This window comes from Parastagonospora nodorum, assembly GCF_000146915.1.
Source record: "Parastagonospora nodorum SN15 chromosome Unknown scaffold_26, whole genome shotgun sequence".
Taxonomy (NCBI): domain Eukaryota; kingdom Fungi; phylum Ascomycota; class Dothideomycetes; order Pleosporales; family Phaeosphaeriaceae; genus Parastagonospora; species Parastagonospora nodorum.
Genome location: NW_001884574.1, coordinates 322,206 through 339,157, shown reverse-complemented (window position 1 = coordinate 339,157; position 16,952 = coordinate 322,206). Strand labels below are relative to the sequence as shown.

The following is a 16,952-nucleotide window of genomic DNA, read 5'->3' as shown; positions in this document are numbered from 1 at the left end:
GGATATAGTACGCCCTTTTTGTGAGCTGAGTCGAAATAAAGTTGTTGTTGTGGTGAGAGGAAGTCTGAGTCAATGGCAAATTTGTAGACGCGGCCGCCAAGACCTGAAGCGGGGAGCGGGGAGCGGTGAAGGTGAAGGTGGTTTTTTCGGAAGAAGCAAACACAAGTTTGCACATACGTCGCAGCCGCTTCGTTTACCTACTGAGAGAATCACATGGCACATAAGCTGCAGTCGAAGTGAAGAGATGAATACAACCTTATCATGTGAGATTATGCTATGCTATGTTGCCGGGCGACCATTAACGTGGTGCGCCTACGGCAGCGAAAACTACTTTACCGTATGGAAGCGATATAGTAATGACAACGAGGAGCGGACAAAATCGATCAAAGTGTTTGCGATGGAACATGAGATTTGATCTCTGTGTCAGCATCATCTATGTCAACCTCTGCATCCGGCACCGACAGATTCCAATGCCTACTGATCGCGCTCCTCCTCGTCGTCCATCACATCGTCCGGATGAACCAAGTACGACTGGGTGACTTTGGTAGCACGTCCCGAGCGGCGAACTTCTGCAAACTTCTTCATCTTCTTCGGGCCCTGGTAGAGCTCGCTATCAGATTCAGAATCAATGTCATCATCGGACAGTACCTCTTGACGCAGCATCGAATGCTTGTTGAAACGCCTCGCGGTGCCATGAGATTTAGGCGCGAGCTTTGGGCGCTTGCCTGAGGTTTTGCGAGACTCATTACCTTCGTCGGATTCGTCTGATTCATCTAAGAAAGTCTTGCGCTTGCTACCACGCTGATCCATGGCGTTAAAGTCGATATCGGAATCGGACTCGTCGTCGGACTCAGTATCCGGGTATTCATCCTCGTGCGAATCTTCCTTCTGCAGACGACCCCGTCCATCGCGCTTGCGACCGACGGAGTTCTTGACGCCAGCAGCCAACTTGGTTGTGGTATATCGAGCAAAAGCTGCACCATCGAGATGAGCTCGCTTCACAGCGGCTGGTCCTATTAGGTCGATCAAACGCTCGTAGTCGGTCGGGTACATCCACTGCTCGTTCGGATGATTCTGGCAGTATTGGACCGCGCGGGTCAGATCCAAAGCATCGTGGCCAGTGGGAAAAGTCTTCACACCATTGGCAAAATCCCGAATAGGGATTGGCGAGGCTACGCATGGGTTCTTGCCTTCCATAGGGGTGCGAAAGCCGGTGACGCTGATGCTCTCGGGATCGACCTCTTCAAGGCCTTCGATATGGTTGTGTATGCCGACAGTCCAGTCCTTGAACTTCTCATCGACATTCTCGCGCTTCTGCATTGGGCCCTTCATCATGCGGTAGACGCTGTTGTTCGTCACCTGACCGCGAGGCATAATTCTGTAGTGATTGATCATAGCCGTATAGACAGCTGAAGATCCTCCGTTTGCGCAGAAGCGGTCGATCATGTCCCAGGACTTGATGGCTTCGGGATGAAACGCCGCAATCTCGGGAATGGTGAAGTTGCCAGTTGGGAATTCGAGGTTGGCAGGAGGTGCACCTTGTAGCTTGTTGTAGTTGTTCTTGTCCGTCTTGACCTTCCCAACCGCTGGGTGCAGGAGCTTAGAAGATGCACTGGGGTTCTGATATTGCATATCAATTACCTTTGCATGCTCAGTTGACTGAAAAATGGGTATCAGATCCTCGGTTAGTGAAGGGAAGCCGTTTGTTACGACTGCACAGCGGAATGGGAACGACTCAAGATCTTCCTCGATATCAGGACTCAGTTTGTTCTCAAGACCTCCCATCCGATGAATGTTATAGCTGACGAACAATCTACGCTCGTTAAGGGCACATGACCGCAAAATGTCAACAGGTCCACGCTCCTTTGCTCTACAGTCATCGACACATCCGTCATAATTCAATTGGAGAATTTCCAGTAGGTAGAGTGTCGAAACATACCGCTCCGCAGCATCTATCTTTGCTTCCCGTAGCATGTCCAAGACGTTTGCATATGTGAGCTGCGGAACTCCGGCATGGGCAGGTTGTACTTTCGTTGATGGTGGAACTGCAGGTGCCGGTTGAGGTCGTGGAGAAACTGTTGTGTGATGCAAAAATGGCTGCATAGCGTGAGACCTATAATCGGTGTGTTCCAGACGAGTAGGTGAGACTTCGGGAGACATGGAACGCTCCTGGCGAGTCCAGCGGTCAGGACGAGTGTAGTTCATCTTTGCTGGATGTTTTCGGGTTGATTTGTGATAAGAGAGACTTTGCGATGTGATGAGTGAAGTCTTCTCTTGTTATCGGTTGGTAGAGCGAATATTTGAGGTGTTTTGGGAAGGAGAGAGGGAGGGCTTTGTAAGAAAAGGATTGTCTGATCATTGGTAGAGAAGTGTCACTTCACAGTGCGTGGGTCATCGTGCTGTCACGAAGGCAACAGGGTATGCGAAAGTGAAATGAGTTCCTCGAGCGCGTGGCGCCATTGTTGAACATGGTTGAAAGATATTGTGAAAATGTGAAAGGTGGTAGCGTGAAAGGACAAAGGGTTGCAAAAGATAAAGAGAGCTACATCCAGCACAATGCTTTGGAGAATACCCTCATCTTGGTCGTAGTGTATCATGTCGAAGCTGGCATCCATCTTCGCGCAACATCGATTTGTTTTGCTTAAGCGCTGCATCAACTGTGGGTAACGTCCAAAATGGTTTATGATCGAGTATGGAGCGGAGAAAGCACAAAACTTCTCTACATATCACAAAACGGGAGCACCGAAGTAGCAAATTCAACTGCCAAAATGCGAGTAAGTATAGTATCTGGGCGCGAAAATTGTCGAGTGCGTGTTGGAGAGACGAAGCTGCCCTGCGACAATAGCATTAGCGATCCCGGATTGTTAGTTAATGTTCGCCACTATAACGAAGGTTGCTGTCGTGTAATAGACGAAAGACGATGAAGAGCCGAGATGCAGTTTCTGCAGTGATGATTTATGAAAAGCGAGATGGAAACATTGGAGCCCCGAAAGTGTGCTCCGGGTGGGGCATGAGGAATGCACTAGCTTGATTTGGGGAACGCTGAGGCTAGCGTCATCACCGACGCGTGAAATGCACAGCTCCATACTCTCCATGCATCGCGCGTCAGCTATGGCGCAAGCAAATGCGGACGCGTATCGCCAAACGAGGAAATCAATGCATCCATACTCCCGGAAGCTAGCAGGGTGTCTTCTTCGGCCCTGAGAAGAAGTGCACCTTTCATTTCAGCGATGGGACGTCTACACGAAAAGCCCTTGCACAATCTAAAGCCCCAAATACCCAAGAATTGACGTCTCCCACGGTTTGCAGAAATGCATGAACCGGAATCATAATCCACGAAATCTTCAGCCTCGTCTCATTATTGCCGTCACAATCATCGCCTCATCTGCTAGCAATGCATTGAGGACCGGCTCTTCCCCAGACTCTTCCCGTCCGCCAATCGGGCCCGGCACATCGATCACGTATTGCTATATTGAGATGCGCCTTTTTAGCCGGCCTAGTCCCCAGTGGCCCGCCCTACTGCACTGCGATATGCAACATTCATCAAAACATATTGAGCCGCGTACTTGGCCTGCAAGATACCCGTACAGCCCGTAAGCCGCGTGGCGCATTGTCAAAATGTAGAAAAGTCGTAGGGTCCCGCATTTGTGGTTCGAGATCTTGGCTCTTCCTCGCACTGACAAGCTCCACCACGTTTGAGTCCAACATCAGCGATCAGCATGCGTCTCGAAATCATCGCTATCGTCTTCGCGACTGTTGTCGCTGCGAAGCCGTGGCCGTGGGCTGCGCCGGCGGCTAGCCTTGTACCGACTGCAAATGCGCAGCCGAACAAGACACATCGAGGCAACAGGACGAAACATCATCACCACGAGCACACGCCAACGTTCAAAGAGCCGTGCAACTGCCCGCAGCCGATCGTACCTATGAATCTACTTAGCGAGAACGAGGTAAGAAAACTGTGCTGCGATGGTGTGAACATGCTGACAGAAACGACAGAAATGTTTAATGAAGCATGCAGCAGCCATTGGATGTTATATCGGATCGAAGGGCGGATGTCCATCACCGGCACCGGCTTGCGGACTTGGCGTTACCAAAGCGATTCCCTACACTCATTGAAAAGGACTGCATTGTATCCGTGCTTCAATTGTAAAGCTATGGCGTAGTGGTGCTCCAGCTATCAAAATTTATCCAATCTGTGTTTCGCCAATGACCACGAGGATTTGCACCCAGAGCTTCAACTATCTTCCGACACTTTCTCGTCTCCACTTTCAAAAGTATCATGCCTTCATTGCTGCGCGTCATTCCCTGTTCGTCCGTCTTTTTCGACAGCAACCGTTCACTCCGTCTTCACTCTCTTGCGCTTTCCATCTTCTGCCTTCTCCGCTGCCCTCTTTCTCATACGTGCATCCTCCAACACACGGATTCTGTCTTTCTTCAACTTCTCCACGTGCATAGGCTTGACTTCCTTGTCAGGATCGCCACTCTCGCCAGGTTCGATGAGAAGCTGCAGTCCGGCCTGCTGCAACAACTCAGGCACCTCACTCAGCAAAGCTTTGTAACGACCATTCTCGCGTGCCCACTTCATGGCCGCCGTCAACGGACCGGCGTCCGGACCTTCGGGCATGTGCTTCAGACCATGTGCAAGACCAAGCAGCGGGTAGTCTGTCAGCTCCCAGGCCGTATACGCCCATCCTTCGGTCGAGTAAGCCGCGATGTGAGGCTCGCGCACGATCTTCACACGCTTGCCGCTGACCACTTCGGTCTCATACGTCAGTTGAGCATTGATGGTATTGTTCGATCTCGTAGCGTCGCCCTCAAGTCCGCGGGTATAGTTGATGAAGTTCGTGACATCCATCCCAGTCAGGCCGGCGCCGACTAAGCGGTCCGAACATTTGCGCCATAGATAGTGGTTGGGGAAGTAACTCAGAAGCTCGACCAAAGTGATTTCGACCTCTCCAAGCAGAGTGATTTTCACGTGGACAGGTGTTGCCATGCTACGGAACGGACAGAAGACGCGACCGTTTTGGTTTTTCAGATATGACGCGATGGGGTTGTTGGGTGAGACGGCGACATCAGATAGAGCCAGCGCCATAAGACTTGCGATAGGTTCCTTGCCGACTCGTGTGGTCCGATAGATGCCTGTGTTCTTCCATGACTTATCGGGCGAGGGTACAAAAGTGGCAGTAGGATCGAGTTCCCTCTCGGTAAGCCAGCGCCACGCGTCTGCGATGTCGACAATGCCGTCCGGGCAATCTTGCGCTTCGATGTAGTGAGAGTACGGCTTATTGATGTTTGTATAAGAAGGACTGTCACCTGTGATAGGAGACAGCAAGCCATTCGCCAATTGAACAGCCCCGGTACTTGCCGAGCCATCGAAGTTCTCGCCTTTGGGCCATGGTAGAGTCCAGTCGACACCTTCGAAGTTGTAGATCTCATCGGAGCCATCACTAAGAGGCGCGATATCGGGGAGCAGTCCTGCTTCAGGATGCTCCTTGCCGCCAGGCACGTACTTAGCCAACCCTCCTTGATGCACTTCCTCGCACGGGAGTGGAAGCGGTCCGATAGGAGTCAGCTTGAATGCCTGCTGGTATGGATCGAAAACAATCGGCAGAAAGCCCGACCGTGAGACATGTCGCCATCCTATCGGCAAGAGTAAGGGCGCAACGCGGAAGACGTTGGGGAGGCCATCGACGATGGGCACGTGAACTGGGTCGAAGAACAGACGGGGATCCATCTGCGGGTATGGATAGGAGGGATGCGTACTGCCGCCGGGAGGGTACTGGAGCTGCCAGTCCAGGGTAAGAACCGCAGGGTTGATATCGGGAGGAAGCTGGACAACTGCATCTGCTGTCAAGCTCGATTCTGGAGAAGAGACATTCCGAGCTGGCACAACAGGGTTTGCTAGCTTCATCGACTGGGTGATCGCAGCCACCTTGATGGTATTGACAGGTGCGACTGCTTTGGAGTTATTACGCAGTTCTGAGATTAGGTATGATAGCTTACCTTTCACAACGTCCTTCAGTGCCAAGCGCGTGCTCCGACGGCTTCGACCGTGACGGGCTTCTTCGCTAAGGCTTGCAGCAAACTCAGCGTCTCGAATCTGCTGTTGCATCTTGTCAAACTGAGTGGCAAGAGGCTTATCTGAATCGTAACCGTCTTCTGCACCAGCACCGACATCGCTGCCAGAGGCGCCATGCTGTTGGCCGACATCAGAATCGTCTGTTAATCCTGGAGTGGTCGGACTCGCTGGAGCAGGACGGAAGAAGTTGCCAAAGTTAGGCGTGCAAGGCGTCAAAAGCCCGAACGTAGTCATCGACACCGTCTGCTTAGTCGGCGTTGCCGGCGCGTTGAAACCGTCACTCGGCGAACCTGGCGGTGTGTCCATCACGACAGGACGTCGGAGATTTAACTTGAGCTTTGGAGTGATTTCTTCGCCTGCACTGCTGTCAGTAACCCCCGAAACGATGGCCGCCGAGAGTAGACCTACCTTCCGCAAAGTATGGCTCTCGCCTCGGCGACGGCGTACGATAAGAGCGACCCATCTTGTCGGCGGGCTTGTTTGGTGGTTCGTAGATTGGAAAGGAGTGAGCTCGTCGTCCGCGATCAATCATGTCAGAAGACTGCTGCTGCTGGAGCTCGCCCATCATCGTCACCTCTAGACCAGCTCAAGTGGTGCGTGTGAGCGATGAGAATGATCGTCAGGACGGGGTGCGGGAGTATATGCTAACGCGCATCTGCAATTTGCCACCTCAAGCTGCCGCGAAAGTCGCGTTCACCTTCACTTACCTGCGCGTTTTGTCCTAGCAGTTTAAGCCTTGGCGTGATCTCATGTTGCGCGCGTCGACGCACTTTATTGCTCAATCCCATTTTAACGAAAACACGATGCGAGTATCAGACAGCCAGACAATAAACGAACTGCTATGCCTTCTGGTGGCGCGATCAGTTCATGTGGCGATCTTGATTAGCTCATGTTGAGATGAGCTGTTGTAGCGGTTTGACCAAAAGAGTTCAATAGAACTGAGATAGTAAGCTGAGAAGGCGTAGCATGTCGCTAATGGGCGACAGCGGCAGGCACAGGTTGGATATCGTTGATGTCTTCATTGCACGCTGAACGAACCGACGTTGCAGCTTGTTGATGTATCTAGGTTGGAAGCGACATCGAGTTGCAAATATATATACCAGCTTACAGAGTAAGAGTGCCTGGGCCAGGCTGAGTGAAGAACTCTTCGTCGAGAAGACTAAGAAGCACTTGCTGTCCAACCCACTGTTCCTCCACTGCCGGCCTGATCCTCTCCGGTGGCAAGACGAAGCCAAAGTCGCCGTAGTCTGGCAGCTCAATTGTATATGCCCACTCCGCACGACCGATTGTGTAGATGTGATCAACAGAATAGCCCGTAGTTGGGTACAGGACAGCGCCACTGGGACCAAACGTGAACGTCGTAGCATTGCGAGATTTTGCCCGGATTTCTCCACTCATGAGGGCAGCCGCCTGCGTCCATTTGCCGAGCTCTGGCGCGTACAATGTCTCTTGGGAGCCGAATGGGAAAAGTATCAGCTGAGAATAACTATGCCAGTCGATATAGAGCTTGATACCCTGAGCATCACGGATCTTGCGCATGAAGTCGTCAAGGCCGGCGTTCTCGGGCGCGTCGCGAGGTCGAACTCCACGGTAGACCTCCGAGCAAGGATCCGGCGACGATCCACGTGGGTCAGCATCCCAAAAGGCCTCCCAATTTCGATTAATGTCACGTCCGAAACAGGTCTGATTGGCTGCATTGGCTGGAGGGGGCTGGCGATTCTTGCGCCACAAACGATTAGTCGTTTGAGTGTAGACGAAGCCTAGAGATGTAAGTCGTACCGAAAGTTTCAGGTCGATACTAATGCTTACCATCAGGGTTGACAAAGGGAAAAATGTAAAAGTCGTATTTGTCCAAGAACGCCTGGGTAACGTTGTCGCCAGACTTGTAGCCCTGGATGAGCTGCTGTGTTACGTATTCAACGGTACTATTCTTGTTAGACTTGTTTTGTATCGGGTCAAGCCTTGCTTACGGTGCGCTGATCCATTCACGAGCGTGCACAGTACCGTGGAAAAGCACTGCAGGCTTTCCTGGTCCGCCCTTTCCCCATAGATGTACTCCGAAGATGTCCCTGCCCTCATACGATGTTCCAGAGCTTGTCCAGTTTGACTGGTTCGGAAACGAAGCTTGAAGCTCACGCCACCACTCGACATGCTATTTGAGCGGTAAAGTCAGTAAATGTTAACCTGCAATGAAATTCTGAGACGTACATCGTCATATGGATGGTAGCTGTCAAACCATGGATCCTGAGAGTCGTTTGCTTGTCGCTTCCAGTTCTTCCTCTTCACCATGGACTCTTTCGCAATTGACTCTCCCAGGTCAGAATGCATAATACGGGTATTCAATCCGAGAGCCTCAAATGCCTCAATCTGATCACGCGGAATGACCACGTCGAGGTTACCATGAGCTTGATTCCATGTGTTTGATGCTATTCCAGCCAATCTCTTGTGAACCGAAGCTGCTTGTCGACCAGCTTTGACGCGGTAGACTCTGGACCCATCGTGTTCGCTTGCAACTGGGCTGCGAACGGTTGCACCAGCTGCAAGCGAAAGCCAGAGAAAATTGAATGCAAACCTCATGGTTGCTTTTGCCTCGAGACGCTCAAAGAAGATGCGACAAGGGGTGTAACTCCTCTGACGGCGGCTTTATACAATTATCATTGCCTCAGTGCTTATCACTGGGCATGCTGTACTTGCGGCATGCTCGGCATAATGACGACCATGTTTGCCTGAATACGTGCAAGGAACCATTCCAGAAACACGGATCGAATCTGCGTATCATTCGTCCAAGACCAGGATACCCAGCAGACGTAAGCTTGGCCTGCCATTCTGGTTATAGCTTTTCCATGGCATTTCTTGCGTGAGGGGTTAAAACGTCATCTCATTGAGATTGACTGTTGGTAATCAGTTCCAAACAGGGACCCTAAGATCCATTTCGCGTCTTCGCTTTCCGCAAAGGTATATTCACATAGACGAGCCTCGCAGCTACTGTTGAGTGCGATTGCGACGATGTGCTCACGACCGACAAGCAAAGTAATACAGGGGGCCAATATCGCACGATGCCACCAATTGCACAGAGATTACGCCGTAAAATTACCGCCAATCGAACGAGTTAGTGACCACGTTGGTAACGTATGTTGTACGGCGAAGGCGTTGTTGTGATCATGATCATCTGGACGGGAGATTTGAGTCAGCAAAGCCAACCCTCATATAGATTAACGTGCCCGTGCGCGACGCGATCAGAGTCGCGTAATAATTACTAAATACTAAAACATAAGAATAATACTATACTTTAATACGCTATAACTCTATAACTATAGATCTAATCTAAGCTATAATTAAAGTAATTAATTTGTATAAACTTGTCAGATAGAAGGCGTTGCATAAAACAGGTTAGGTAATTAACCTACTAAGAAAGGTATAGAGGCCCCTATATACGCAAATAAGATGCTGCGCGCACCTTAGATAGAATAATAATAATAATTTCTATCTAGGATCTTATTATATCTAATAATTAAGAGTCTTACTACCTCTACGAAGCTATTAACTATATTATTAAATCTTAACTAATAAGATACGATAGTTATTCTGTTAGATATAGAGAGCTAGATCCTATAGTACTGCTAACTTAAAATAAAATGCTAATCTTAAGGTATTTAGTTACTAGCAGACCTAGAAGAAATCTAATATCCTCTTATTAGACTAATCTTTCTAATGCCTCTAGATATCTCCTAATTTAAACTAGCAATAAGCGTAAATAACGTATTAACAGCATTATTGCATACTATTAGAGCTAGTTAAAGTAATACTTATATAATAGCCTAAGACTTAATTAAAATTTAGCAGTCTTTATCGTATACTCTAATAATACTAATTTAACTATTAGATCTTTCTAAAAAGAGCTTAGAAGCATATAAAGAGGATTGCAAAGATTATAAGCTTTGCCTAGAATTATATAAGATATATAAGAGAGACTATTAGAAGAAGAGAAATAAGATCTCTAAGATAGTTAAATATATCCTTATAATAGTAACTCTGCACTTATAACTAAGCTATTGCTTAGAAAATAGAATATTATAAGAATAGATAACTGCTCTCTAAGATACTATTAGAGTAGACGTAGATAAAGAATAAGCGTAAGTATAAGAAAGATACTATGCTATACTTAAGCTAATGCGTATACTTGCAAACTAGAAAGCGTAGCTAAGCAAATATAATTAAGCTATAACTTAAGCTAAGACTCTTAAGGTAGCTAAGGTTATGCAAATATAAGCTATAATAGATAATTTTTTAGGCTTAGTATTAAAAGTAGTATTAACCTAGACTATAGTATTCTATAAGCTAGAATATAATAAGAAAGCTATTAATAGAAAAAGAATAATAAAACTCTTCTGCAATTATATAAGCCTCTATAATCTATTAAGAGAAAAGCTAAAAGATATATTCTTAGTAGTAGAAGCCTTATATGCAGCAGGCAGTAAATCTAACTTAGCTATATAGAGAGACGCCTCTAGTATTAAGATAAGAGCACTATCTATAAATAATAACTAAGGCAGAGAAAACTTAAAGCTAATATATAAGCAGAAGAATAGGTAATCTATAGAGAGAGGTATAGCATTAGCTAAGAGCATATATCCTGCTTATAAACAGCTATATAATATAGCTAACTGCTATTATATAAATAGCTAATAACTAGAATAGTTTAAACTAAACTAAGGCATTATAAAACTAGTATAGTATAAACTTAAATATAACCTAAGCTTATAGAAGCTAGTAGAAGAGAATATACACAAATCTAAGCAACTGCGCCTTACTATAATAGCCTTCTAATTAATTACTCCTTAAATTAAGATATTATATATACTAGAATTATCTAGGTAACTAGATAGACGCAAGATCTTAAGACTAGATAAGAGCATAATAAATGTAGCTTTTGCTGCAAGCAATTAAGGATATCTATTAAAGAATATATTTATCCTAGACTCTAGCTTAATAACGCACATCTATAATAATCTCTCTTAACTTAAAGATATACGCGACCTAGAGATAGAAGACTATATCTAGGCTAGAAACTTAATAATTTAGATATAAGGATATAGAGCTATTAGAGTAATAGCAGAGAGATCTTAGAGTAAATAAATTATATATCTTAAAAACATTATATAGTGCCTAGATTTCCTCTGCAATCTTATCTCTTTCTAGCTACTCTAATAATAAGGTATATAGTAGAATAACTAAGAGAATCTAATAAGCCTACAATAAAGAGATAGCTTAATTATAGCTATTCTATTAGAATACTATAGGTAATAGATTATTAAATAACCTACTACACTACTATTAGCCTTCTATATACGTATAAATTAAGCTAAATAATTACTATAAAGAGCTACTACTATCTTATAGCATAAACGACTAGAGCATTCTAGTCTATCTGCTATTAAGTACCTTATTTAGCAATCTAAGAAGATAAGAATTAAAGGAATTATTACTATAGAATATAATACTTATAGTAGATTAAAATTAAAATGCTAAATACGCAGAACTCTAAAGATAAATAATAAAGAACCTAGCAAAAGAATTACTATTAATTTCTATAAGTATAAGAAAGGCAGTTTTACTAAGAAGAAGAGCTAGATGCTAGTTACCTGCAGACGTATCTAATTTATATAAGATTTCTATTTTAAGAATAATAGGCTAGCCTGCTTAATTATATAACTTCTAGGCCTTTTTATCTAGTTTATAAAGAAATAATTTAATATTATAGTTAAAGTTATTAAGATAGATAATGAGATTGTTACTATTAAATAAGAAGTTAAGAAATAGTGCACGTCTCTATTAATTAGACTTAAGCTCTCTGCTCTAGATACTTAAGCTTAGAATAGAGAAGCAGAGCGCTTAGAGAGTATAATAAAAGAGAAGGCATATGCAATTTAACTAGATGCAAATCTTCTATAAGAACTTTAGCTAGAGATTATAAGAGCAGTAGTATACCTCTATAATTAAACGCTAAATTATCTAAATAATTAGAAGATACTATACGAAGTATTCTTTATATGCGCTATAGCTATAAACAGCATAGTTACTAGACTCTAAAAACTAAACTAATCTTATCTAAAAGCATATAGATGCAAAGCTTTTGCAATAATAGATAATATCTACTAAGAAAAGTTAAGACTATAGAGGCTTAATTCTAAGGCCTAGATTAGTTACTTAGTAGAATATTAATTAATAAATATCTACTATATATAGATCTCTTCTATAGCTAAGGTAATTAGCACTTATAATATAGTCTTTAACGAAGAAATAATTTTTAATAGCAAAACTAAGAACTTAATAGATAATCTTATGCACAGCACTCTTAAGAAGATTTTAGCCTAGATAAGAATAATAGAACTTCTAGAGACTTAGAGCTAATAACTAGAAACTAAGACGTTCTATAAGAATAATATAATATAGAAGAAGAGTCTATATTCTTAGAAAACTATATACTACTAAGGAAGAAAGATTATAGATGCATATCTAATACTGCTACTAACTTCTCTACCTATAGCCTTGCTAGTTTAAGAAGAGATAATAAATAAGAATATTATAAACATATCTACCTAACTAATATTAATAACCTATCTATAGGCTGCTGCATTTATAGCTAGCACTAAATTAGAATATATTAGCAAATATAAAGAAAAGCTAATTAATAAAGCCTAAGTAAAGAGACTGCTTTCTAAAGAAATTAAGCCTTACTATAATTAGCTACTACTACTTCTATTAGCGCAGTTAAAGCTAGAGGATTATCTATTATATAAAATATTTAAGGAAGCAGAAGAAACTTATCTTTAGAGCTATTAATAAATAAAGTTATAGACTAAAGTCTAAGCATTGCTAATAAAGCGAGCAGAGCATTAGATTCTAGACTATATATAGGTATATACCTACAAACTTAATAAACACTACTACCTTAATAAATGCAAGGCAAGACTAGTAGTAAGAGAAGACTAGTAAAGAAATATTACTTTCTAAGATATATATGCAGTAATACTAGCTAGACGCTTATTCTAAATGCTTATAGCTATTACTACTAAGTTTAACCTTAAACTAAAGCAATATAACGTTATAAACGCCTTTATACACGCTGCAATTAACTAAGAAATATATATAAAGATGCTAAGAGAGTATTAGAAACCTAGCACTCTACTAAAAGTGCAGAAGGCACTATATAGACTCTAGATTTTGCTGCTACTATAGCAAGAAGAGTTTACTGCAACTCTTATATCTATAGAGTTCTAATAAATACTATAGGAACTATGCTATATAATTAAAGATAGAGTAATTATCTTCTTCTATATAGATAATATTATTATTGCGTACTACTTAAAGAAAGAATTAGAGGCTCTAAAGGCTATTAAACAGATCTAAGATAAATATCTCTATATAGAAGAAGAGAACTTATAGTAGTTTCTTAGAGTAGAGGTTATATATAACTGCTAGCAGAAGACTATTTAGCTATTCTAAGCTGCCTACGTTAATAAAATCAGCCTACTTATTAATTACTAGAGTATAAGATATAATATGCTAATATTAGGCATTAAACTTCTACTATAAGATAGACTTATAGCGCTAGCTAAAATTAATAAGTATTAGCGCAAGATTAGATCTCTGCTATTTACAGCAGTTACTATAAGGCTAGATATTACCTTTATAACATTGCGCCTTACTTAATTCCTAGTTAATCTAAGTAATAAGCATTAAGAGGCAGCAGACTAGATACTACTATATCTAAAGTAATTATCTAACCTAGCTCTTAAGCTTAGGAAAGGTAAAGGTTTTAAGGTTATAAGTAATATATTATTTGCAGATAATACTCTTAACTAGAAAAGCTTATAAGGCTATGCTATTAAACTTTTTAGCAGTCTTATAACCTAGAGAGTAAGTAAATAAGACATAGTTATAACCTTAATAATAGAAGCTAAACTACTTACGCTCTCTTAGATAGCAAAGAAAGCTATCTTTATATTATAGCTGCTAAAGAAGCTTTAGATTAACCTTAGTAACCTAATAATTATAATTAAATGCAATAATAAGCAGACTATTAGACTAGTAATAGAAGACGTAGCTAAGCTTTAAATAAAACTTTAGCATATTAATATACACTACTACTAGCTAAGATAAGAAGTTACCTAGAAGATAATTAAGGTAGAGTATATACTATCTAATAATATAATAGCAGATAGATTTACTAAGGCTCTTCTAGCTAATAAATAGGCTAACTTCCTTAATTAATTAGAACTTATTAAGCATACAAAAGCTCTCTTAAAGAAAGCTAGACTAGAGTTACTGTAAGAGCAACTAGAGAGCCTAATATTATAGCTAATTAACTAAGATGCGTAGCTTGCAAGGAGGACTTCTAAGCTAAGAGAGTATGTTAGATAGAAGGCATCACATAAAATAAGTTAGGCAATTAACTTACTAAGAAAGGTGCAGAGGCTCTTATATATGCAAATAAGATGCTGCGCGCATCTTAGATAGAATAATAATAATAATTTCTATCTAGGATCTTATTATATCTAATAAAACTAGAAGAAAATTTTATATATAGTAAAGTTATGCGCTAGTATAATATTTATAGAGTTACTTTATTCTGCTAATATAAGAGTCTTTAGCTATCTTAAGAGGTTAAAAACTCTAGCTAATAAAAGCTTACCTTATAATAAAAGTTAGAGCTTATATAATATATTAAAAACTTAATAAAGAGAGAGCTTCTACTTATAAGAGAGATAATATAAAATTTTACCTTATATATAGCTAAGAAGAAGATTAGTAAGAGCTAGATTATGCGCTTTATCTACTACTATAAAATCTATCTTATCTCTTAATAGACTTAACTTATAGACTATATATATTATATAGCTAATTCTAAAGTAAAGTATACTTATTACTTTAAGCTGCTATACTTAAAGATTATCTAATATAATATAGAAACGCGTTATATATATAATATAGATAAAAAGAGGTTTATAATTAGAGTAATTAATAGAGCAAAATAAGTATTTAGCAGATATATATATAAGAAGAAAGAAGTTATTTATGCTACTTAGAATAGATTATATAAGTAGATAACTATTATAGTAATAGTCTATATAGATAGCTTAGTATTATCTCTAGGCTTTATTTTTAGTGCTGCTTCTAAGATAATATAATTATTCTAGATAAAGAATATTAACTTTAGTAAGCATAAGATATTTATTACTATAACTCTATTAAGTTAGAGTAATAATAATATTAGTATAGCCTAGCTTAAATAGGTGTTTAATTAGTATACTAAGAAGAAAGCAGAACGCTTATAAAGACTACTTATTTTAGATAGCTATAGAAGCTACGTAACTATAGATTTTATTAAGTATTATAGCTATAATTATATCTTATTACTTATATTTCTCTTTTATTTAATCTATATATTATAGCTACTTAATATAGTTATATTTTAGCTACTCTCTAACGCTTATTTATAGAAGCTTACTTACTATATTTAATATAGCTAAGAGCTAATACTAATAAGAAAAAATAACTTCTTTCTTCTATTCTAGCGTACCTAGATAAATAGCTTTAAGAAGAAGACTATTCTTAAGTCTTTTAAAGTAATAAGTATTTTACTAGCTAATACTAATATTATTCTTTAGAGATTTAAGAAGTAAATACTATAAAGAGAAGAAAATAAGAGAAATAATTATATAAATAGCTAGTAAGAATCTAAGTATTTACTATATTTTATAGTAAAGAATAATATAGAAGAAGTAGCTTAAAAGCTTTATCTTAATTTTTATTATCTTTATATTAAAAATAAGCTACTATACTATAAAAATAAGAGTCTATAAGATACTCTTATTACTAAAAAGAAGTATAAAAAGAGCTATGCTCTTACTCTGCAGAAGAGCTAAAAGTACTATAAAGAGATAGTATTATAGTCTTCTTAAAAGATTAAGAATACTTATATATAAGAGCACTACTATAAGAAAGATAAGATAGAAAAGAAACTCTAGAAATTAAAGCTTAAGAAGCTCTATAAGTCTGCTAAGCTTCTTAAAAAATAAGAGGCTAAGAAGAGATATATAGTATAAAAGAAAGCTAAGATAATAAGAAAAAAAAAAAAAGCTAAGAAATAGGCTAAACGTAAGTATTAAAAATAGCAGTATAATACTAAGAAAGCTATATAATTATTCTAAAAGAGTAAGCGTAAAGCCTTATAAGTAGTCTTTTCTAAGAAGAAGTATTAGAAATGCGTTAAAGATACTATAAGTAGTATTTAAGTTTTACTTACTCTATCTTCTCTATTACTTTAGGTAATATTATATAGCTATAATGTTAAGCTTCTAAGTAAATTTAAATAATATAAAATAATTATAAAGTCTTATTTACTAAACTACTAAGAAATCTTATAATAATAGCTATTATACGCATTATTATAGCTTTATTTTTAAGATAATCTATATAGTATTTAGTGATTATTACGCGACTCTGATTGCGTCGCGCACGGGCACGTTAGCGTTCCCCGCCGTTTAGCCGGCCTGGCGTTTGGAACTTGATGTTTTCTCCGCACTCCCCCATCGCGCTTCATCACATCACTTCCACTACAAAGGTAATGGGCCTTAATGGAAAAGCACAATACTTCGATCTTCGAAAGTCGTCACTTTCAATTCTTCTAGCCATTGGTTGATCAAACAACGGAGCCACCACGGAACATCTCCCCGGGCTTTATCTTCGATTCGTTCTGCAACACGTGCGAAGACCAATCCTGAACTATGATGTATGCATTTATATACCCATACTTCATCTTTGACTTTGCGCAAGGAGATGCGTGCTTTTCCGCAGCCAGCACGATTCC

The 16,952-nt window shown here is 40.6% G+C and overlaps 5 protein-coding genes across 5 annotated transcripts; 2 read left to right on the top strand and 3 right to left on the bottom strand.

Moving 5' to 3' along the window:
* Window positions 1-474: 474 nt before the first annotated feature.
* Window positions 475-1,632, bottom strand: SNOG_13407 (hypothetical protein; the record flags this gene model as incomplete). The annotated part of the gene is made up of 1 exon (XM_001803567.1): window positions 475-1,632. The coding sequence occupies one exon, from the start codon at window positions 1,630-1,632 to the stop codon at window positions 475-477; it is 1,158 nt and encodes a 385-aa protein (XP_001803619.1).
* Window positions 1,633-2,675: 1,043 nt separating this feature from the next.
* On the top strand, window positions 2,676-2,961 carry SNOG_13406 (hypothetical protein; the record flags this gene model as incomplete). Its single annotated transcript, XM_001803566.1, has 2 exons — window positions 2,676-2,774; window positions 2,911-2,961. 2 exons carry the CDS (start codon window positions 2,676-2,678, stop codon window positions 2,959-2,961), a joined length of 150 nt encoding a protein of 49 aa, XP_001803618.1.
* Window positions 2,962-3,662: 701 nt separating this feature from the next.
* Window positions 3,663-4,210, top strand: SNOG_13405 (hypothetical protein). Its single transcript, XM_001803565.1, has 2 exons — window positions 3,663-3,947; window positions 3,997-4,210. Exons 1-2 carry the CDS (start codon window positions 3,720-3,722, stop codon window positions 4,114-4,116), a joined length of 348 nt encoding a protein of 115 aa, XP_001803617.1. The 5' UTR covers window positions 3,663-3,719; the 3' UTR covers window positions 4,117-4,210.
* Window positions 4,211-4,336: 126 nt separating this feature from the next.
* SNOG_13404 (hypothetical protein) lies at window positions 4,337-6,647 on the bottom strand (the record flags this gene model as incomplete). Its single annotated transcript, XM_001803564.1, has 3 exons — window positions 4,337-5,955; window positions 6,004-6,435; window positions 6,488-6,647. 3 exons carry the CDS (start codon window positions 6,645-6,647, stop codon window positions 4,337-4,339), a joined length of 2,211 nt encoding a protein of 736 aa, XP_001803616.1.
* A 439-nt stretch (window positions 6,648-7,086) lies between these two features.
* On the bottom strand, window positions 7,087-8,656 carry SNOG_13403 (hypothetical protein; the record flags this gene model as incomplete). The annotated part of the gene is made up of 4 exons (XM_001803563.1): window positions 7,087-7,839; window positions 7,889-8,004; window positions 8,050-8,231; window positions 8,288-8,656. The coding sequence occupies 4 exons, from the start codon at window positions 8,654-8,656 to the stop codon at window positions 7,184-7,186; spliced, it is 1,323 nt and encodes a 440-aa protein (XP_001803615.1). The 3' UTR covers window positions 7,087-7,183.
* Between the last annotated feature and the right edge of the window lie 8,296 nt (window positions 8,657-16,952).

Excerpts from the sequence above, each read along its gene's own strand:
- SNOG_13405 (XM_001803565.1), top strand. The coding sequence starts at position 3,720 with ATGCGTCTCGAAATCATCGCTATCGTCTTCGCGACTGTTGTCGCTGCG. Across the intron at positions 3,948-3,996 it reads ATCTACTTAGCGAGAACGAG|AAATGTTTAATGAAGCATGC; the intron begins GTAAGAAAACTG and ends CAGAAACGACAG.